At 46.6% G+C, this 21,895-nt stretch overlaps 1 protein-coding gene across 5 annotated transcripts in view; it reads left to right on the top strand.

The window, feature by feature from the left end:
- Window positions 1-21,895, top strand: part of CIMAP2 (ciliary microtubule associated protein 2) — a 50,943-nt gene that overhangs the window by 17,039 nt on the left and 12,009 nt on the right. For 3 of the 5 annotated variants that reach the window (XM_024246455.2, XM_054534250.2, XM_054534239.2), the window contains 5 exons: window positions 3,417-3,554; window positions 3,669-3,812; window positions 5,436-5,597; window positions 6,515-6,640; window positions 8,581-8,714. In XM_024246455.2, the coding sequence (XP_024102223.2) occupies window positions 3,417-3,554; window positions 3,669-3,812; window positions 5,436-5,597; window positions 6,515-6,640; window positions 8,581-8,714 (704 nt within the window). Of the gene's footprint in view, window positions 1-3,416; window positions 3,555-3,668; window positions 3,813-4,788; window positions 5,333-5,435; window positions 5,598-6,514; window positions 6,641-8,580; window positions 8,715-21,895 lie in introns of those variants that run through there. The other 2 variants (XM_054534256.2, XM_054534260.2) reach the window with 2 other exon arrangements.

Genomic DNA, 21,895 nt, shown 5'->3' with positions numbered 1-21,895 from the left:
ACCGGCAGGCAGGAGGCCAGTGTGGCTGGAGGTCACTGGCCAAGGGTGAGAGGAGGCGAGCGAGAGGGTAGAGGAGTGAAGGGCTGAGTCTTGAGGACCCTGCAGCCAAGGTGGGGCCTTGGTGTTATTCCAGGTGCTCCCGGGGGGCAGTGGAGGGCTTTGACAGGAAGAGGACCTAACTTATCTTTTTAGAGGAATACCCTCGAGAGGGCCAGGGTTGGGAGGAGGCGATGGTGCTGAGAGGTGGGGGTGGCAGCGCCGGGGGATGATGATCTCATCAGGAGGACACTGAGTGAGGCTGACACTCAGTAAGGGCACGAGGGAGAAGGCAGGAGTCACCCCCTACCAAAGGAGCCAGCGCTGCAGTTTGTTGGCCTGGACCTCTCTGTGCTAGACACTCTGTTATCCTTCTCCCAGCCCCTCACATAGGCCATGCTCTTTCACATGGGGCTTTGCCCCTGCTGTTCCCTCTGCTAGGAATGCCCTTCCTCCCTTGGCAGCCTCTTCTCCTTGGGCACGCCTACTCATCCTGCAGCTCTCAGCTTCCAGAAGCCTTCCTCAGCCCCGCTAGGTGGCATCTCCCTTCCTAGGAGTCTCCACTGTGGTTGTGTGTTTAGCATCCATCCCCCACTGGACAGCAGCCCCTGAGGGCAGACCACGTCTGCCTGGTTCCTTCACTGCAGCATTCTGAGGTTGTTGCAGTGCCTGGCACACATAGGCACGCAATAAGTATTTGTGGACTGAATAAGTGCATGCATCCTAAGTATCAGGTGCTCCAAAACATTCTAATTCTTTGCAACCACTCCAGATGAGGCCCTGGAGGCTCAGAGAAGATAAGCAAGTTGCCCCAGAGTGCACAGCTGCCAAGTGGGCAAGCTGGGATGCACACATGGGAATGTCCAACCCCAGAGCCAGGGTCTTTCTCCTACACCTCACCACTGGGAATGCTTCTATGAAGGCTGGAAATTACTCCTGACAGGGTTTGGGGATGAGCAGATGCATCTTCAGGTGCAGAAGCTGTAACTGTAACTTAGGGAGAAGGGATACCTGGAGCATTTAAAAATGTCATTACTGTCCGATCTAAAGTAATAATAGTGGACATGTAGCATAGCACTTACCACATACTAATTAATTTCATGTTCATGACAACCCTATGAACCAGGTAGTATCATTATGTCCATTCTACAGATGAGAAAAATGGAGTACAGAGTGAGTAACCTACTGCCCAAGGTCATGAAGCTACCAACTGGCAGAAGTAAGCTTTTGAATCCCAGGTGTCCAACATGTACCTTGCATTTCACCCACAGGTTTGGCCCCCATAGTTCTTGGACTTTGCTCCCTGAGTCTCTGTGGAGGCCAAGGCCTGGGTGTGGGAACTCAGCCAAGCTGATGGCAGGGGAGCTAGGGGGACAAGCCTGATTCTCCTTCCTTCCTGCCTTTGCTCTTTTTGACTGGGGGATCTTCCCACCTTCTCTCATAACTATCTTTGGGGATCCTTCTCAAAGTCCAGCCTGAAAAAAAAAAAAAAACAAAAACTTAAAAGTGATGATTCATTCATTTCCACACTCCCCCTCTCCAGTTAATCATTCCTGTTTGAGTCCCCAAAGCTCAGACAACATAACATTCTAGTTAAAACCATAGGCTTTCCCATCAGCCCAAGTGTGGTACTGAACCTCTGAACCTGAAGGTTTTAGGAAGAAAATAGGATTATCCTGACAAAGTGCCCAGTGCTGGGCTTGCCTCTGGGCTTCAGAAGCAGGGCCATTCTCACCCTTGGTATAACCCTCATCTTCAAAGTCTCCCAGGTCCTGTGGTGCTCACTGCCCACCCACCCCGGTGCCTTCCACAGAGCCTGGCAAACAGTAGAGGCTCAGAAAGGTTATGGATTTTGGAGTTGAAACTCTCATGCTGTCTCTTTCTGGAGGTGGGACCTGAGACATGCAGTTTGCCTCTCTGAGACTCATTTTCCCCATCTGTTAATTGTGGATGGTGCTGACTTGGTCTCCCCCAGTCACTGCCAGGACCAAGATATTAAGGCTTGTGAAGCACCTAACACACCATGCAGGGATCCAGCTATCCTTGGGGGCTTTCTCCAGAATGTACGTGGGAACCTTGGAAGGAGACATGTAGTTCCATTCCTCTGGGAGTGAACAAATCTGATGTCCTTAGTGGCCTGACTCCCCATGCAGAGGTCCCTGCCCTCCGTGCCCCATCCTGCTTCCCCAGGGCCAGGTTCCAGGCTCAGAGGTAGGGCACGGCCGAGCCATCTATGGAGCAGCAGTGACCCCGTGTGGCTAAAAGGTGCAGAGCAGCAGAAAACGTCCTGCCAGGTCTCTACCCAAGGTGGACTGCACTTTTCACTGTGCCTACAAAATCACGCTTCTGACCCTGGCAGCCCAGGTCCCAGATGGTCATTCCAACCAGTTGCTAACCTTTCCTCCTGCCCCCCAAGGCATTCAGCCATCCCGCCCTGACTTATCATGTGTCAGTGTCCACTCTGTGCCAGACACCGTTGCCTGTGAGCCTCCACTCCTGCTCACACCTTCACTTCCAAGTTCAGCCTCTTCTCCAGGGCCCTACTGGCCCGTCCATGCTATGTGTCACTGCCTCTTTCCTGCATCCCACACTCTGACATGGTGGGCTCCTTGCTGTTCCCCAAGCACGTGCCATTCCGCCCAGCCTCCTTCCCTTGCTTGCGGACATTATTTAACTTCACCGTCGTTACCTGGAAGAAAGTATTCCTATCTCATGGTACCAGTATGGACCACGAGACTCAGAAGGTCTGAGGTGACTCAGCAGAGCCAGGATCTAAACCCAGCACGGCAGTCCTTCCCTGTCACAACACTGTTCACAGCACATTGAGAAAGCCCTCATGTCACGCAGGGCCGTGGTGCAGAGGTGTAAAGGTTGGAATTGCCAAATCCACCAAAGCAGGCAACTGTCTCGGGTGGCAGCAGGAGGAAGGCTTCATTCCCAGGAGAGATGACATGTGAGCTGGCTTTGCAGGAGCAGTAGAATTGTCCAAGGCAAAGAGGGCAGGAAGGGCATTCTGGGTGGTGGTTACAGCATGAGCCGATGAGGGAAGAAGGTTAGGCAGAATGGCATGTGCTTGAGGAGCAGCAAGAAGCCCACTGTGTTGGCCAAAGTGCGCAATGTAAGGAGGGGGCAGTGAGATATAACTTGCACAGGCCAGTCCAAGTTCAGCCGGGGAAGAGGCTGAACTTGGAGGTGAAGGTGTGAGCAGTGGTGGACACTCACAGGCAACAATGTTGTGTGTCAGAGGGCAGGTAGCAAGCGGGTACCCTGAAAATCGCATTCCCTTCTTGGGGATGGCAATCTCAGGTGTCTGTTCCTCAGGCACACTCAGCACAAGGAGTGGTTCTGATGGCCTCCATGCCCCCACCCCCGCCCCACAGAACTACTATCCAGGCCCTGGAAATTATGGGGAAAAGGGTAACCCATACACCAAGCTGGAGGAGAATGCCTGGAACCGGTCCCATTCCGAGGGCCTCATGTGCAGGATGAGCAACAAGCTGCACCCCCGGCCTCATCAGGTACCCCCTTGGCTGGCCAGGCCTTGCCTGCCTTCCCGTCCTGCAGGAGCACTCCCAGGGCAGAGGGGGAAGCTGAGCTCTCCTGCAGGCCTCATCACCTCTGCTGTGCTCTAGGGGAGTGGTCTGGGACCCGGCACCTACTCCTTCAAAAGCGACCTTGAGACATATGTGGCACGATCCATCGGCACCCGCGGCCCCTATGACACTTTCTCTGGTGATCGGAGCAAGCCACTGCCTTATGGGCACTACTCCACACAGGTGTGTACCCAGGGGTTGAAGGGTGTTAGTCCATGCCCCAGCAGGATGACAGGCCTCACTAGTCAGCACCAGGAACACCAGCCTGTGTGCCAGGCTCTGCACCAGGCCTTTCCCACACCCCCTCACTTCACCCTCACAGCCAGGGCTGGATCTGGTTTCCCGTGTTAGGTAGGGAAAACTGAGGCTGGCCACATGGCTGGAAGGAGCAGAGCTGGGATTTGAACCCAAGGACGTCTGTCTGACTTCACTGCCAACTCTCTCCTCTGCACTGGCATGAAGTGCCCAGGAGGTGAAGATGGCCCACGGTACCAGGGGAGCTTGGCCATGAGGAACCTTGATGGCAGAAGGTGGGAGCATCCTCCTATTTTGGAAACAGCAGGCATTATAGACCAAGCTGGCTGGGTTAGGGCCAGCGCTGTTGACAAAGCAGAGAACAGGAGTCCCAGGAGGGGAACTTGAGGTAGAATTTTATCTTGATATCTCACAGCTTGCTGCGCTTTGCTTGCTTTGTGCTCGTAGCCACTGGAATTAAGTTTTGTCTAATTGCCTGTTTATCTTGTCTCCATTATGCATTCTCGCAGTGGGTATGATTAAGCCAGGTAGTAGGTGATGTACAGAGGAAAGCAGCCCTTGCGGAACTTACATTCTAGTGAAGAAAGAAACTCAGTCATCAATGAATAAGAAAAAAATTATCGAGTGTGAGCAGGCAATGAGTGCTATGGCAGAGCTCAGGAGTGCTTAGGAGGGTAGTGGTTAATGTAGAAGGACCTCAGGACCAGCTGGCAGGTAGCCACTAAGCTAAGGCCTTCGACCTGGCTGCTCCCTGGAGCCCCCCAGACCTCCCCATGACCAGCTATGGCAGGGGTCAAGGGACCCTCCTCAGGCACTGTGGCCAGTGCCCATTCTGGCTGGCCAGCGTCCAGGCCATGCTGTTTGCTTTTGTTTGTAAGACTTTTTTTTTTTTTTTTTTTTTTAGATCAGTTTCAGGTTCACAGTAAAATTGAGTGGAAAGTACAAGGAGTTCCCATATACCCACTGCCCTCTCCACACCACGCACAGCCTCCCCCACCAACATCCCACAGCAGCCTGGTCTGTTTGCTGCAGTTGAAGAACTGATACGTCATTATCACCACAAGTCTGCGGCGTACCTTAGGGTTCACTCAGGTGGTGTACCTCCTGTGGGTTTGGCCAAATGTGTGACATGCAGCCACCATTTTAGTATCATACAGAATAGTTTCACTGCTGCCCAAATCCTCTGTGCTCCTCCAGTCACTCTGGTTTTAAATATTTAAGACATTGTTCCTGCTTAGAATAGTGCCAGACTCAATACATGTCCAACAAATGAAAGAAAGAAGAAATGGATGAAAAGGAGCTGGGCAGTAGGGTGTGGCAGGTGCATGGTGCAAGAGACGAACCCCGCCCTGACCCGCTGGTTGGGGAAAGACTGCCTGTTTCCGCCAGCCCTGGTCAGGGGGGCCTTGAGGCTGGCCTGGCCTCCGGGATGTCTGCACAGCAGGATGGTAAGTGATGCCCCATTGCTTTTCTCTGGTTGCGGGGGAGGGTTGAGAAAGGAGCTCTTGATTTTCCTGGCATAGCAGATTCCTTTTTCTCTCTTTTTCTTAGAAAAAAAAGCCCAGGGAACTGATGAATTTCAAGAGCTTCGTAGAAGAACTTAACTCACGTCACAATAAGAAGCATGGGGTTTTTTCTAAACTTCCCCGAAACCCGAAAACCCCTACAGAGAGGATTTACTGGGCCAACCTTAGCCAGTGCCCCCGCACACTGGTGAGTTCGCTCCTACGGCCGGCCTTCCTCTCTCGGAGGGCAGCTCTCCTTCCGGGGCTGGGCATGGGGTAGGGTGGCTAATTTCATGGGGAATAGCTCAGTCTTGGGATCAGACTGACTTGGTTTCCAATCCTGGTCTTGAACATTGGGACACTTTAGGTGAGACCTTGTTTGGGCGTCGGTTTACACCCCTGTCCTATGAAGATGGTGAAGTGGTTGTGAGAATTAGATGGGGCCCTGTACTTGGAGCCTACAGTATGGTGCCTGGTACCCAGGAAGCGCCCAGCCAGTGCCGACCTTCCCCCTGCGCCTCCCTCCTCTGGCCTCAGAGCGTTGGAGGATGGACAGGGAAAACTGGAGCAGGGCAGAGTGCAGTCTACCCACTGGGGCCTGCCCACCTGCTCCGCCCACGGGAGTGGTGCACTCGGCCCTAGTGTCAAAGCAGGCCCTCTGGGGGTCTGCCCCTGCTAGGCACTTTCCAGCCTTCCTGAGGTAGGGATTATCATCTGCATTTCACTAAAGGAAACTGAAGCCCAGATCTGGAAAGGGATTTGCCAAGTTTCTCCAGCAAGGGTGAGAAGGGGCTGGGATTGGAACCCAGCTCATCTGGCTCCAAGTCTGGTGTGGTCTCCTTCCTCAGAAATGAGGTCTTCAGCTGTCTGGGCCCCACCAGAGAGTGAAGGCCCTTGGACACCTGAAAAGAGGCATCAGGCTGTGATGGGTGTTTGTTAGAGTGGGTGGCATGCATCATGAGGGCCCCTTTGCTGGGAGGTAGCTGGGTACCTCCACCATCCTTGGCTCAAGACCCAGGGCTGCTGGATGGGTGGAGTCAGCTGGCCAGAGCCCTCACCTGCCCTGGGCCCAGGCTGACACTGCCAGAGCCTCTCCAGATTTCAGCCTTCCTTCCTTACTCGTAGGCCACATCTGGCCCCAGTTTCTGGCTTCCACAAGAGAAGAAATGCAAACTTGTCAACCAGCCCCCATTCCTGTTGACCTCCAAAGGGTCAGGCGCAAAGGCCTGCCAGATGATTATGGGAAGCTGGGTAAGTGGGTCTGGGGTGAGGGATACATGGGAACTCTCTCCTGCCTCTACAGCCAACACCAAAGCCTCTTTGTCCCCAGGTAACCGATGCTTTGAGTGAGCCATATGCCTCCCCTGTCTTTCCCTAAGGGACCTGAGGTCCACTCCCACTGTCTTATTTTCCTAAGGCATTGGTTCTCAAATTTGAACTGGTATTAGCATCACCTGCAGGATTTGTTAAAACACAGATGGCTGGGCCCTATGCCAGAGCTTCTGATACAGTAGGCCTGGGTTGGGACATGGGAATTTGCATTTCCAACAAGTTCAGGTGATGGCGATGATGCTATTCCAGGGACCACACTTTGAGAACCAATGAGCTAAGAAACATCACACCGCAGCCATGCCATTCTCTTATTTTCCCAGAGAAATGCTCCTTCCATTCTCTGTGTTTGTCTTGGGCCTCAGGGGCAGCTGGTGAAGCTGGTGCATTTCCTGTCCCTCGCTGAGCAAGACCCCCTTCTGGCCCCTTCCCTTTCCCACTCTCTTCCTTCTCTCCAGAGGCAGCCATCCCCAAGTGTGCGATGTAATCTTTAGTTAGTGTTCTTGTAAACCAGCTAAATTCTTGACCTTGGGCTTTGACCTCATTCTGTTTCTTACTCCACCCCTTTTCAGTTTGTAATGCACCTTTTATTGGAGTCTAATAATCATAGAGAAAGGTGCTGAGTCCTAAGTGCACAGCTCCATGAATTGTCACATAATGGCCGTAACTACCCCCCAGAGCATTTAACAGCTCTCATTTCCAGCTCCCCAAGAGCCCCTGCCGTTCCCACCCCCACCCCAATTAGATAGGCTGCTGTCCTGACTTCCAGTAGCACAGGTCAGCCGCCTCACCTCCTTACCTCCCCACACCGTGGCAAGGTCCTCAGCGTGCCCAGACCCCAATGACCGATTCTTGTGAGGACCAGCTGGTTGTCCCCAAATCCTTCCTTTTTTTACCTCTAGCCTGCACCCCCTGCAAGGGAGAAAGTCTTTACCTGAGAGTCCCCAAGTGAAATGTTTAGACCAGAGCCAGATGACTCTATTGCTACCACAGAGCCAGTCACTGTGAAGTGGGAAGGGCTGATGTGAGGTCTGGGTTCTGGTGGCTCAGCTGGCCGCACCCCACAGGGCGGGAGAGCCCCTCTGCTGGCACCCCTGAAACCTGGGCGCCTCATGAAACAGGCTTCTCCCTTGTGGGAGGCAACTTCTGTTTAGCATGGGACCAGCTTCTGGGTCCTAACATCTCCCCAGCCCCACCCCTCAGGACTGCTTCTCCGCAGATGGCTGGGTTCTTGTCCTGCCTTTATTCTGCCCTTGCCGTGTTACCTTGGGCAAGTTGCATCTCCTTTCCCAACCTCTCTGTTGGTGCCTCTAGGATCTGTGACCCCGATATCTCGGTGGGATGCTGTATTCCCTTCCTAGGGTTGCCACAAACTAGGTGGCTTAAAGCAACAGAAATATTCTCTGACAGTTCTGGAGGCGAGAAGTCTGAAATCAAGGCGTTTGCAGGTCCGTGCTCCCTCTGAAACCTGTTGAGAAGAATCCGTCCTTGCCTCTTCGTAGCTTCTGGTGGTGGCCAGCAATCCTTGATGTTCCTTGGCTTGCAGTCATCACTCCAATCTGTCTCCTGGCATGGCTGTCTTCCTGTGTGTCTCTTCTTAAAAGGACACCAGTCACACTGGATGAAGGGCCCACCTTACTGCAGTATGACTTAATCTTAACTAATTATGTCTGTAGCAACCTTTTTTCCAAATAAGGTCACATTCTGAGGTACTGGGGTTGGGACCTCAACATATCTTTTTGGGAGACACAATTCAGTTCTTAACAGAGGGAGTAGGGAAGCATCCAAGGGGAGGAGAGGAAGCCGAGACGCAGTCTCCAAGCCAGGCTTGCTAATGTCCTGCCATCCTCTCCCTGTTGCAGAACCCAGTAGGTGTGGGCCGCTACCTCAACACCTGGTTGATGGAGACAAAGGACAGGCGGCAGCGATATCGATCCCTATTCCTGAGTGGATCCAAACGCTACCTCTCAGACCTGGCCCGGGACATGCTCATGCAGTGAGTGCAGCTGGAGCTGCAGGCGAAGGGGCGAGGGCGGTGGGGGGGTCTTACTCTGGGGTGGGCTGGTGGTTCCCCATGTTTGGTTCCCATGGGAACACAGCTTCTGCCCCTAATGCCAGCCAAACAGCAGAAGCAGTGGAGGGACGTTCACGTTCAGATCCTGGCTCTGCCACTTACTGTACGTGTGAGATGGGGCATGCTGCGTAACTTCGCTGAGCCTCATTTCCTTCAGCTGTCAAAAGAGCAGATGTTTGAGGAGACTCAAATGAAATGATCTGTTGAAAACCCTTGGTAAGGAAAAGGTACTCAATCAACTCTAAATCTGCCACCCAGAGCCCATATAGTCCAGTCTCGGCTCTCAGTGGCTTCACCACGTGGAATCTGTTTCTTGGTGTTCCTAATGGGGTTGGTAAAACATCAGAAGGTTGCAAAGTCTAAGAAGGGAAAGGTACATTAAATACTGCGGAAAACTATACAACAGCTTGTAAATGTTAGCTGTTGCCATATTTTATTGACCTAAGAGGCCATCAGTTGTAATACAGTAACAATTTCAGAAATGTTACAATGTTGACAAACATGCACTTTATAATCCAGTATTTTTTTTTTTTAATTATGGTGAGGACATGAGGACCAGATTCTGAGGACCAGATTTCTCAGGAGAAATCAGCTTTTAAATGTAATTTTAAAGAATATTTTATTTTTTATCAAAGTAGTGCTGTGTCTTCCTCCTTCTCAACTTACCCCCTTGTTTTGGTGGGTTCCTGAGAAAGGGCTGAGGAAGGTAAGATTTTTGATAGAATGTATGCCTGAAAATGTTTCTTATTTTTCCTTTCTGCACATCTGATCAATAGTTTGGTTGGAAATAAAATTCTAGGTTGGATATAATTTTCCCTCTGAATTTTGAAGGCCTTTCATAGCCTCCTAGCTTCAAATATGGTTGTTGAGAAGTCTTATGCCTTTCTGGTTTTCTGTGCTGTGTATGTGACCTGCATTTTCCTTCCTGGAAGCTTTCAGGATCTTCTCTTTACTTCCTGTTCTGATGCATCTTGGCATGGCTCTGTTTCATCCTTTGTGCTGGGTACTTAGTGGCGTCCCTCCATCTGGAGACTCAGCACCTTCTATTCTGAGAGAATCTTCTGAGTTTTGTCTTTGACGATTTCCTCTCCTCTGTGTTCTGTCTGCTGCCTTTCAGATATCTCTTTTAGATGAATGTTAGATGCCCTGGTTTGGCACTCTAGTTTTCTTTTTTTTTTTCTCTCTCTCTCTCTCTTCTTTCTTATTTTCCATCTTACCTTTCTGTTCTACTTTCTGGTAAAAATTTCTTGTCCTTGTCTACCCTACTATTACTTTAAACATTTTGGCTATCATATTTTTTAAGTTTCCAAGAGTTATTTTGTTGTGGACTGCTCTTTTCTTTCTTCTTTTAATAGCACCCAGTTCTGTGTCACGTATGCAGTGTATAGTATGTTCTTTTTTTTTCTTTTAAGATGAGGTCTCCCAGCCTGGAGCACAGTGATGCAATCTTGGCTCACTGCAACCTCTGCCTCCCAGGCACAAGCGATCCTCCTGCCTCAGCCTCCCAAGTAACTGGGATTACAGGCAGGCACCACCACGCCCGGCTAATTTTTGTATTTTTTGTAGAGGCCAGGTTTCATCATGTTGCCCAGGCTGGTCTTGAACTCCTGAGCTCAAGCAATCTGCCCGTCTCAGCCTCCCAAAGTGCTGGGATTACAGGTGTGAGCCACTGCGGCTGGCTGCAGTATGTTCTTTTATCTAAGGATGTTAATTAAGTTTTCCTGAAGTTCTTTTGCCCCCTGTGTTGTCTCCAGTTCTTCCAAGTTCCTTTTTTTCTTTTGCTTGTTTGTTCATACTGAAGAGGAAAGCACTAAATAATACTGTGAGTCTGGGTGGGGCCTGTCAGTCACTGTGAGTGATTGGCAGGGGATTTGGTCTTTCTGTTGAGACCCTCAAATGCCAGTGTCTCTAGGTGTTTTCTGTGGGACTATTCAGCTTCTCTAGAAAACAATCCTCTGTCCTGGGTGGGGGTAAGTGTGGTTGTTGGCGATTAGAGGAAGGAGACTGGGCTGTCTCATTCAGCGTATGGACTGCCTCCTACCCGCTCTCTTCTCATTGTGGGACCTGTCTGCCTACATTCCACTGTGCGCCTCCTCCTAGCCCCCTGGAATCTATCCACAAACCAAACCTCCAGTCTACTGCTGGCTGGGTGAGGAGTCAGCAGGAGGTCGTGTCTAGATGGGATCTCATTCTGTTACCCAGGTGGGAGTGTAGTGGCACAGTCATAGCTCACAGCAGCCTAGAACTCCGGAGCCAAAGCAATCCTCACCTTGGTCTCCCATGTAGCTGCAACTGTAGGTGCGTGCCACCATGCCTGGCTACTTTTTTATTTTTATCTTTGTAGAGACACAGTCTCACTATGTTGCCCAGGCTTGTCTTGAACTCTTGGGCTCACGCTGTCCTACTGCTGTGGCCTCCCAAAGTGCTGGGATTATAGACATGAGCCATTGTGCCCGGCCTCACCTGTTTTTTAAGATACCTGTGCGTCCCATTCCTAGATCTTTCTGAGGTTTTGTGGCAGGAGTTGGCAAGTGTCTCCCCAGCTTTCCGTACCCTCCCTTCCTTCCTTCTTTTCTTTTTCTTTCTTTCTTTCTTTCTTTCTCTTTCTTTCCCTCTCTTTCTCTTTCTTTCTTTCCCTCCCTTCCTTCCTTCTTTCCTTTCTTCCCTCCCTCCCCACTCCCTCCCTATATTTCTTTTCTTTTTTCTTTCTTTCTTTCTTTTTCTTTCTCTTTCTTTCCCTCTCTCTTTCTCTTTCTTTCTTTCCCTCCCTTCCTTCCTTCTTTCCTTTCTTCCTTCTCTCCCCACTCCCTCCCTATATTTCTTTTCTTTTTTCTTTTCTTTCTTTCTTTTTCTGTCTTTCTTTCTTTCTTTCATCTTTCTTTTTCTCTCTCTCTTTCTTCTTTCTCCCTCTTTTCCTTCATTCCTTCCTTCTTCCCTCCCTACCTCCCTTCCTTCCCTCCTTTCTTTCTCTCTCTCTTTCTCTCTTCCTTCCTTCCCTCCTTCCTTCCTTCCTTCTTTTCTTTTCTGCTTTCTTTCTCTTCTTTTCTTTTGCTTTTTTACAATGCAGTGGTATGAACATGGCTCACTACAGCCTCGACTTCTCAGGCTCAAGTGATTCCCCAACCTCACTCTCCCTAGTAGCTGGAACCGCAGGTGTGCACCAGCGCACCTGGCTAATTTAAAAAGTTTTGTTTTCTTTTTTTTTTTTTTGTAGAGACAGTGTCTCACTATGTTGCTAGGGCTGGTCTCAAACTCCTGGCTTCAAGTGGTCCTTCCACCTCAGCCTCCCAAAGTGCTGGGATTACAGATGTGAGCCACCACGCCTGGCCTATTTTTAGTTTTTTAAAGAAACTTCCATACTGTTTTCCATAATGGCTGTTCTAATTTACATTCCCACCAAAAGCATGTAAGAGCTCCCTTTTCTCCACATCCTTGCCAGCATTTGTTACTTTTTGTCTTTTTGATAGTAGCCATCTTAACTGGGGTGAGATGATATCCCTTAATTGGGGTTTTGATTTGCATTTCCCTGATGATTTGTGATGTCAAGCATTTTTTCATATATCTGTTGAGCATTTGTATGCTTTCTTTTGAGAAATGCCTACTCATGTCCTTTGCCCACTTTTTTTTTTGTTTGTTTGAGATGGAATTTCCCTTTGTCACCCAGGCTGAAGTGCAGTGGCGTGATCTTGGCTCACTGCAACCTCCACCTCCCGCGTTCAAGCGATTCTCTTGCCCCTGCCTCCTGAGTAGCTGGGATTACAGGTATACACCACCACCCCCGGCTAATTTTTGTATTTTTAGTAGAGATGGGTTTCACTATGTTGGCCAGGCTGGTCTTGAACTCCTGACCTCAGGTGATCCACCCACCTTGGCCTCCCAAAGTGCTAGGATTATAGGCATGAGCCACTGCACCCAGCCTGCCCACTTTTTAAATGGGATTATTATTGTTGCTGTTGAGTTCCTTGAATATTCTGGATATAAGTTTCTTGTCTGATGAATAGTTTGCAAACATTTTCTCCTATTCTACACGTTGTCTCTTCACTCTATTGATTGTTTCTTTTGCTGTGCAAAAGCTTTTTAGTTTAATATAGTCCCATTTGTGTATTTTTGTTTTTGTTGCTTGTGCTTTTGAAGTTTTAGTCATAAAGTTGTTGCCTAGACCAGTGTCCTAAAGTTTTTCCCTTATGTTTTATTCTAGTAGTTTTACAGTTTTGGGTCTGATATTTAAGTCTTTAATCAATTTTGAGTTGATTTTTATATACAGTGAGGGGTCTAGTTTCATTCTTATGGATATTCAGTTTTTCTAACACCATTTATTGAATGGTGTTAGAATAATACCATTCTATGTAAGGTCATTCTAACAATATTAATTCTTCCAGTTCATGAACATTGGATATCTTTCCATTTGTTTGTGTTCTCTTCAATTTCTTTCATCAGTGTTTTGCAGTTTCCATTATAGAGGTCTTTCCCCTCCTTGGTAAATTTATTCCTAGGTATATTTTTTGGCAGCTATTGTAAATGGGATTGTTTTCTTGATTTCTTTTTCAGCTAGTTACTGGTGTATAGAAATGCTACTAATTATTTTATGTTGATTTTGTATTCTGACAACTTTACTGAATGCGTTTCTCAGTTCTAAGAGTTTTGGTGGAGTCTTTAGGTTTTTCTCTACATAAGATCATGTTGTCTGCAAGGAGGGACAATTTATAACTTCCTCATTTCTAATTTAGATGCCTCTTATTTCTTTCTTTTGTCTGACTGCTCTGGCTAGGACTTCCAGTACTGTGTTAAATAGGAGTGGTGATAGTGGGCATCCTTGTCTTGTTCCACTCTTATTTAACATAGTACTAGAAGTCCTAGATGTTTATTGATTTTATGTTTTCAAAAAACCAACCTTTCATTTTGCTGATCCTTTGTATTGGGTTTTTTTTTTTCAGTCTCTATTTTGTTTAGTTCTGCTCTAATCTTTATTTCTTTCCTTCAACTAATTTTGGGTTTGATTTGTTCTTGCTTTTCTAGTTCCCTGAGGTGCATTGTTATGTTGTTTATTTGAAATCTTTCTACTTTTTTGATGTAGGCATTTATTGCTATATTCTTCCTCCCTCTTAGCACTGCTTTTGCTGTATGTTGTGTTTCCATGGCTCATGATTCTCCCACCTCAGCCTCCTGAGCAGCTGGAACTACAGGTGCACATCACCATGCCCAAGTAATTTTTTTGTATTTTTAGTAGAGACAGGATTTCATCATGTTTCCCAGGCTGATCTTGAACTCCTGGGCTCAAGTGATCCATCCACTTCAGCCTCCCAAAGTGCTGGGATTCCAGGTATGAGACACTATGCCTGGCCTGTTTCTTAATTTATTCCTTGACCAAGTGGTCTTTCAGGAACATGTTGTTTAATTCCCATTTATTTGTACAATTTCCAAAGTTCCTCTTGTTATTGATTTCTGGTTTTATTTTATTGTGGTCTGAGGAGATACTTGGTATGATTTTGATTTTTAAAAATTTGTTGTGATTTGTTTCATGGCCTAACATATGGTCTATCCTGGAGAATGTTCCATGTATTGATGAGAAGAATGTGTATTCTGTAGCTGTTGGATGAAATGTTCTGCAAATGTCTGTTAGGTCCATTTGGTCTATAGTGTAGATTAAGTCTCATATTTTTTGGTTGATTTTCTGTTGGATAATCTTTCCAATGCTAAAAGTGGGGTCTTGTCTACAACTATTATTGTATTGAAGTCTATCTCTCCCTTTAGATCTAATATTATTTGCCTTATATATCTAAGTGCTCTGGTGTTGAGTACATATATATTTACTATTGTTATATTCTTTTGATAAATTGATCACTTTATCATTATATAATGACCTTCTTTGTCTCTTTTTATGTTTTTTTTTTTTTTTGACTTAAGGTCTGTTTTGCCTGATATAAGTATAGCTACTCCTGCACTATTTTGGTTTCCATTTTTGTGGAATATTTTTTTCCATCCCTCCACTTCCAATCTATGTGTGTCTTATCAGGTGAAGTGAATTTCTTGTAGGCAGCAGATAGTTGTCTTCTAGACAGCAGCTGGTCTATATCTTTTAATTGGGAAATTTAAACCACTTACATTCAAAGTTGTTATTGATAGGTGAGAACTTACTCCTGTCATTTTGTTGTTTTCTGATTGTTTTATATATCTTTTGTTCCTTTCTTCCTTTTATTGTTTACTTTTACAATTTGGTGGGTTTTTGTAGTGATAACGTTAGACTACTTTCTCTTTCTCATTTGTGTATTTGCCCTACCAGGGAGTGTAATACTTTTGTATGTTTTCATGATTGTAGATGTTGTTCTTTCCCTTCTAGATGTGGGACTCTCTTAAGCATTTCTTGTAGGACTGGTCTAGTGGTGAGTAATTCCCTGTTTTTGCTTGTGCTGCAAATAATTTATTTCTCCTTCGTTTTTGAATGATAGCTTTGCTGGGTATAGTATTTGTGGTTGGCGGTTTTTTTTTTTGTTGTTGTTGTTGTTGTTGTTAATTTTGGTTTTTTTCCTTTCAGCACTTTGAATAATCATCCTATGCTCTCCTGGCTTGTAAGGTTTCTGCTGTTTTGGACTTTTTTTTTTTTTTTTTTTTTTTTAAAGACAAGGTGTCACTCTGTCACTCAGGCTGGAGTGTAGTCATGCAGTCATGGCTCAGTGCAGCCTCAACCTTCCAGGCTCAAGCAATCCTCCCACCTCAGTCACCCAAGTAGCTGGGAGCATAGGCATGTGCCACTATGCCTAGATATATATTTTTTTACTTTTTATTTTTTGTAGAGATGGGGTCTTACTGTGTTGCCTAGGCAGGTCCTGAACTTCTGAGCTTGAGCAATCCTTCTGCCTCAGCCTCCCAAAGTACTGGGATTACAGGCATGAGCAGCCATGCCTGACCTGTCTTTGATTTTTGACAGTTTGACTGTAATGTATCTTGGAGAAGGCCCTTTTGATTGTATCTATTTGGGGTTCTGTGAGCTTCCTGTATCTGGGTGTCTATATCTTTTGCAAGACTTGGGATGTTTTCAGCTATTATTTCATTAAATAGGTTTTCTATGTCTTTTCCAATCTCTTTTTCTTCTGGAACTCTCAAAATTATAATATTTTATTTCATTGTGGTGTTCTGTCACATATACTTTCTTAATCTTGTAAATTTTTTTCTTCTTTTTTCTGTCTGACTAGTTATTTCAAGATTCCTGTCTTCAAGTTCAAAAATTCTTTCTTCTGCTTGAGGTAGTGTATTGTTGAAGTTCTTGATTGTATTTTTAATTTCCTATATTGAATTGTTCAGTTCTAAGATTTCTGTTTGTTTCCTTTTTAGTGAGTGATATCTTTTTGTTGAATCTCATTCAGATCATCAATTGTTTTCCTGACTTCTTTGTATTTTTATCTGTTTTCTCTTGTATCTCATTTTCTTTAATATCATTATTTCAAATTATTTTTCAGGCATTTCATAGATTTCCTTTTGTTTGGGATCTGTTACTGCAGAAATATTGTATTCCTTGGAGGTATGATGTTTCCTTGCTTGTTCGTGTGTGTCCCTGTGTTCATATGTGTGCATCTAGTATAACAGTCACTTTTTCCAATTTTATGATTGTCTTTCATAGGGAATTACTTTTTTTTTTTTTTTTTTGAGATGGAGTCTTGGTCTGTCGCCCAGGCTGGACTGTAGTGGCGCCGATCTTGGCTCACTGCAAGCTCCGCCTCCAGGGTTCACACCATTCTCCTGCCTCAGCCTCCCGAGTAGCTGAGACTACAGGCACCTGACACCACGCCCAGCTACTTTTTTCTATTTTTTAGTAGAGATGGGGTTTCACCATGTTAGCCAGGGTGGTCTTGATCTCCTGACCTCGTGATCCTCCTGCCTTGGCCTCCCAAAGTGCTGGGATTACAGGTGTGAGCCACCATGCCTGGTGGGAATTACTTTTACCTGTAGATGTATATATAGTGTTGGTTGGGTATGGTACTTTGGCTTTGATTCTGGGTGGATGCAGTAATGTAGTTTCTGTACGATTTCTTCAGCTATGATCAGCATCAGTGGTGTCTTTGGGTTTCTTAGTGGCTTAGGCTGTGGTTTTTAGGAGAGGCTATGGCAAGGCTTTGCTGGGGGTGGGGCTGCCAGGTGGGCTAGTCCTCAGGGACCAGTGGTGGCACAGTGGGCTGGGTATGTCAGTCCTTGTGCCCCTAGTTAACATATGTGAGTGGCGCACAGGCAGGTCTGGGCGGGCTGGTCCTCAGGCCTCTATGTGGTGTGTTTGGGTGCTGGTGTTGGCAGTGGTGGGCTGAGCCAGTGGGTCCTCGGGCCCTTGGGTGATATGCATGGCATCAGTGGTGACAGTAGTGGCAATGGGCCAAACTTCTACTCTAGCCACTGAGCAGTGCATGTGGGTGCCAGCAGTGGCAGTGGTGGGCAAGAGGGGCCACTCCCAGGCTCCTGGTTGGTGTGTGAGTGGGTGCCAGCAGTGGTGATGGCAGGCTGAGTAGGCAGGTCCCTGGGCCCCTGGGAGACGCATGCATGGGCAGTGGGTAGGTGCACTAGTCTACTTCAAGGTCCCTGGACAACATGCACAAGCCCTGGTGGCAGTGGCTACAGATAGTGTGGGCCTGTCTAAGGGCTCCCTGACAGTGTACATGGGCAGTGACAGTGGCAAGTGGGGGGGTGGATTCTTAGGCCCCAAGATGGCACGTTTGGGCACCAAAGTTCAGGTAGGGTGGGCCTGTCCTTGGGCCCTGGAACAGTGTGCAGGTGTGCAGCAGCTCTGCCACTGGAAGAGGTAGTGTTGCTGTTAGTGGCAGTGGATCCAGGCAGCTAGCTCTCAGGCTCTGGAGAGCACAAACTTCAGCTTTCTTTGCCCTAGGTCAGCTTATTTAGTGCTCTTCCCTGCCCATTCCCCAGGGTGTAGGACACTGCATGGGCTAGAATGCTAGGGACCTGGCCACACTGCTGGGTCCAGCTGGCATTGGAACACTGCAGCTGTCTGAGTGGACATGAGGGGACGTCAGCAGGGCCCCAGGGATTTGGAGATACAGGATCCGTAGGGCTCTGGGGCAGGATGTAGACTGGTGGGGACTGGGCTCTCAAAATGGTGCTGTGCTGCAGCTGCTTGGGTATCAGGGGATAGGTAGGACCCAGTGCAAACTCCTTCTTGGGAACAATGCTGTCACATGGACCCCCAGAAGTCCCCTGTATTAGTCTCAGGGCCTGCAAGGCCTGAGGGCTCTCCTGTGGGTAGGATTGCAGGAGCCTGTGGAGGGAATGTGGACCACAGGGGATCTCTTGCTCACCCTTTCTCCACACTGGGGACTTTTTCCTGGCTCTGAGCTGATCCTGGCGAGGCCAGCTGCTTCGCTTCCTTCTCCTTCCATGCCTCAGGAGTTCTATGCTGAATTCCAGTGTTCTCTCATTTGCTATATTCAACGTGTGGTTATCTACTTGCTGTTTTGGTCCTTCTTTGTGGAGGAGGCAAGTGCTTGGCACCTCTAGTCAGCCATCTTGAAGCCCCCCTCCTGTTTGTCTATTTTTAAAAAATTCCTTTATACTTCTAGTGAGTTGCAGGAGGGAGGAGAGATAAATGCATGTATTCGTCTGCCTTGTTCAATGGTAAATCATATGAAATGAAACACTTTTTGGGTGCAAAAGCATTTTCTTCTCCTTTCTAGTCAAGGTAGTTAGCCTTATTTTAGGGTTGTTAAAACCAGGACCAGAGAGAGGAAAAGAGGAGGACAACTTGCCTAAAGCCACACAGCTGGTGAGTGACAGAGCTGGCACTAGAATCTGGTCCTTCCCCTTCTTGGGCAATATCCTTTCCACATATCAACACCCATGTGAGGATTTGGGGGTGCTAGGGCAAGTACCATGCCCAGACTCCTGCAGAGCCACTCCTCTCAGCTGCTCTTTTGCAAAGTCCAGTCTATATGCTGTTTGCTTAGCAACAGACTCTAAGGAAGGGAAGGGTGCCCCATCCCCACAGGACTCTCCCCCGGACACCTGTGTTCTCCTCCTGGACATCTGTCTTTCTCTTGCGTTCAGCATTCTCCTTCACCACTGTTAACACATCCAACACTCAGGCTGGTGAGAATTATAGGATTTCTAACTCTGGCTTAGAATCCCATGTCTGCCACTTAGCTGTGTGACCTGGGGCAAGTTGCTCAGAGAAGACTTCCCTCATCTGAAAAATGAGGGTAAACTAATAATCACCTTCAGAGTCCATTATGAGGACTGAATGAATGACACAGGTGAATGTACACTGCCCCTGTCGATGCTGTTTTGGAGGCATGTTGCACACGCTAGCTTCCTTTTCTCTTAGCAGCTGCTCCTGCTTTGGCAGAATTCTGTTTTACTTATTTATATAAGGAAAAATTTCTTTACAGAGGCTTAAAATGCACGACATCCAGAAAGAGAAACTACAATTACTTAAATCACCCTCTGTTGCCAAAGACCCAAGCAAAAGCCTCTAGTAAGACAGAGATTTTTATATAGAGACTGGGGGAGAAATAGCAGGTCCTTTGAGGCTTGAGGAGGATGAGGGCTTTGAAAGAGAAGGCCAAAAACATTGAGTAACTAGAGGTTTCTCAATGAAGTCAAGAACAAGATAGGGATGCTTGTGTCACTGGCATTATTTAACATTGTTTTGGAGGTTGTAGCAAAAGCAATAAGACAGGAAAAATAAATAAGAAATACAAAATATTGGTAAGGAAGAGCAACATTATTACAATTGATAATGATATGTGTGTTTACTAAAAAATTCCAAGAGAGTTAATTTTAAAACTGTAAAGCTAAGAAGGCAAAGACAGGCAACAAAGTGTATAAATGAATATTTTCGTCTTATACTGCAGCCATAACAAATGGAAAATTAATTGAGGCAAAAAAAGGATTCCATTCTTTTTTTAGACAGGGTCTTGCTCTGCCATCCAGGGTGGGGGTGCCACCCAGGGCTGCAGTGGCGTGATCATGGCTCATTGTAGCCTCCACCTCCCAGGCTCAATAGACCATCCTGCTTCAGCTTCCTGAGTAGCTGGGACTGCAGGCATGTGCCCCCACACCTGGCTAATTTTTCTATTTTTTGTAGAGAGACGGGGTGTCACTGTGTTGCCCAGGCTGGTCTCAAACTCCTGGGCTCAAGTGATCCTCCTGCCTTGCTCTCCCAGAGTGTTGGGATTACAGGTGAGCCACTGCACCCAGCCAAGATCCCATTCTTTTCTTTCTTTTTTTTTTTTTTGATTTTATTTTCAAGGGCTCTTTTTACTAAGACCCCATTGTTATTAGCAACACAAATGATAAAATACATTTGGGATAAACTTAATATGGTGTATTTAAGGCATAAATGAAGAAAAATAGAAATCTTTATTAATGGATGTTAAAGAATGCCTGAATAACTGGATGAAAAGACATGATATTGGAAAAATATTAAATCTTCCCTGTGATGTACACATCTTAAGTCAAATCCTAAAGAGGTTGATGGGGCCAGAGGGGGCAACTGGATAAATTGATTATAAGCTTCATCTGAAAGAGTAAGATACATATAAATACATTTTAAGATAGAATAATAATGATCCCATTTTAAAATGCATTGACATATGCATAGAAAACATAATATGGAGGACTAAGCACCACACTGTTGGCCATGATTACATGCAGAGGGCAGGGTTACCAGATTCTTTCATATTCTATCTTGTTGAAATGTTTGAGTTTTTCAAAATAAGCATATATTGTTTTATAATCAGAAAAATAGTACAAATAGAGGACAAGAGCTCTTGAGATAAACTACACAGAATACGAGTTCCCTTTTAGACCCATCTCCAACCAGGAGTTACCCTTTGTCTTCCAGACCTTAGTTTTCCCATCTGTAAAAATGAAAGAATTTATACCCTGGGGGACCTGGTGAGGCCTAACTAAGTCTTATGAATGCTGCCAAACTGAAGCCAACCAGCAGGTCCCTGTGGGTGTAAGACTGTTAGGCTGTGGCATGATTCTCTCTGAGGCTCAAGTTCAGCATTGTCCATGAAGCCCTTGCCCTACTTGGCCTCCTGGCTCAGAAGAATTATGCCAGGAGGCACAGAAGATTGATCACAGGTGTGAAGGATTTCTTTATGCACTCTTTCACTGACTGATTCATTCGAAAAACCTGCCCTGTGCTTGGTTCTGTCCTGAGCACTTCTGAGCTGCTGATTGTTTTCAGGTGACCAGAAAAAGTCTGCCATTCCCTCACTGAAAATTTCATTTTTGCATTCATATTTTTTAAAGTTTTTTACGTTTTAAGAGTTATTTTTTGTCTTCTGAATGTTCCTTTGATAACAATATGCTCTGGTTTCATGAAGGCAGTGCTTTCTCATCTTTCAAAGATATTAAGACAAATATCTTCAAAAGATTAAAGATTAATATATTCTTTTTGAAGATATTAAGACTATTTGCTTGACATTGTCCCCATTTTTTTTCAAATCTCATTTTTCTGTATGTTCATTTTGGCCTCAGTCTTCCGTATCAGAGGTTTTTCCTCGAATGTCTGGTGATGCTTGGCTCTGCATCCCTGTCCAGCTCTAAATCCTTCTGAAGGCTCTGGGGCACTTGTTGATTATGGACTCCACCACAGGATGATCAAGCTGGGTGTTTTCACTGGGTGAACTCCCAATGTCACTACTATTAGAGCTTCCCTCTCTGGGGGGTGTAAGCTTGGCTGTCCAAGCTCTAGAATCTAAGTGGAAGGGAAGAGGCTACAGTTCTCAATATTTAGTGATTAAACTTCTATTTAATTCCCGGTTTTCTTTCTTTCTATTTATTATTTATTTATTTATTTATTTTTTTTTTTTTTGAGACAGAGTTTTGCTCTTGTTGCCCAGGATGGAGTGCAATGGCGCGATCTCAGTTCACCACAACCTTCGCCTCCTGGGCTCAAGTGATTCTCCTGCCTCTGCCTCCTGAGTAGCTGGGGTTACAGGCATGTGCCACCACACCCGGCTAATTTTGTATTTTTAGTAGAGACAGGGTTTCTCCATGTTGGTCAGGCTGGTCTTGAACTCCTGATCTCAGCTGATCTGCCCGCCTTGGCCTCCCAAAGTGCTGGGATTACAGGCATGAGCCACCGCACCTGGCCCAAT

This window comes from Pongo abelii, chromosome 1, assembly GCF_028885655.2.
Source record: "Pongo abelii isolate AG06213 chromosome 1, NHGRI_mPonAbe1-v2.0_pri, whole genome shotgun sequence".
Classification (NCBI taxonomy): Eukaryota; Metazoa; Chordata; class Mammalia; order Primates; family Hominidae; genus Pongo; species Pongo abelii.
Note: the sequence above shows the minus strand (reverse complement) of the source record. Positions and strands in the feature narration are given on the sequence as shown.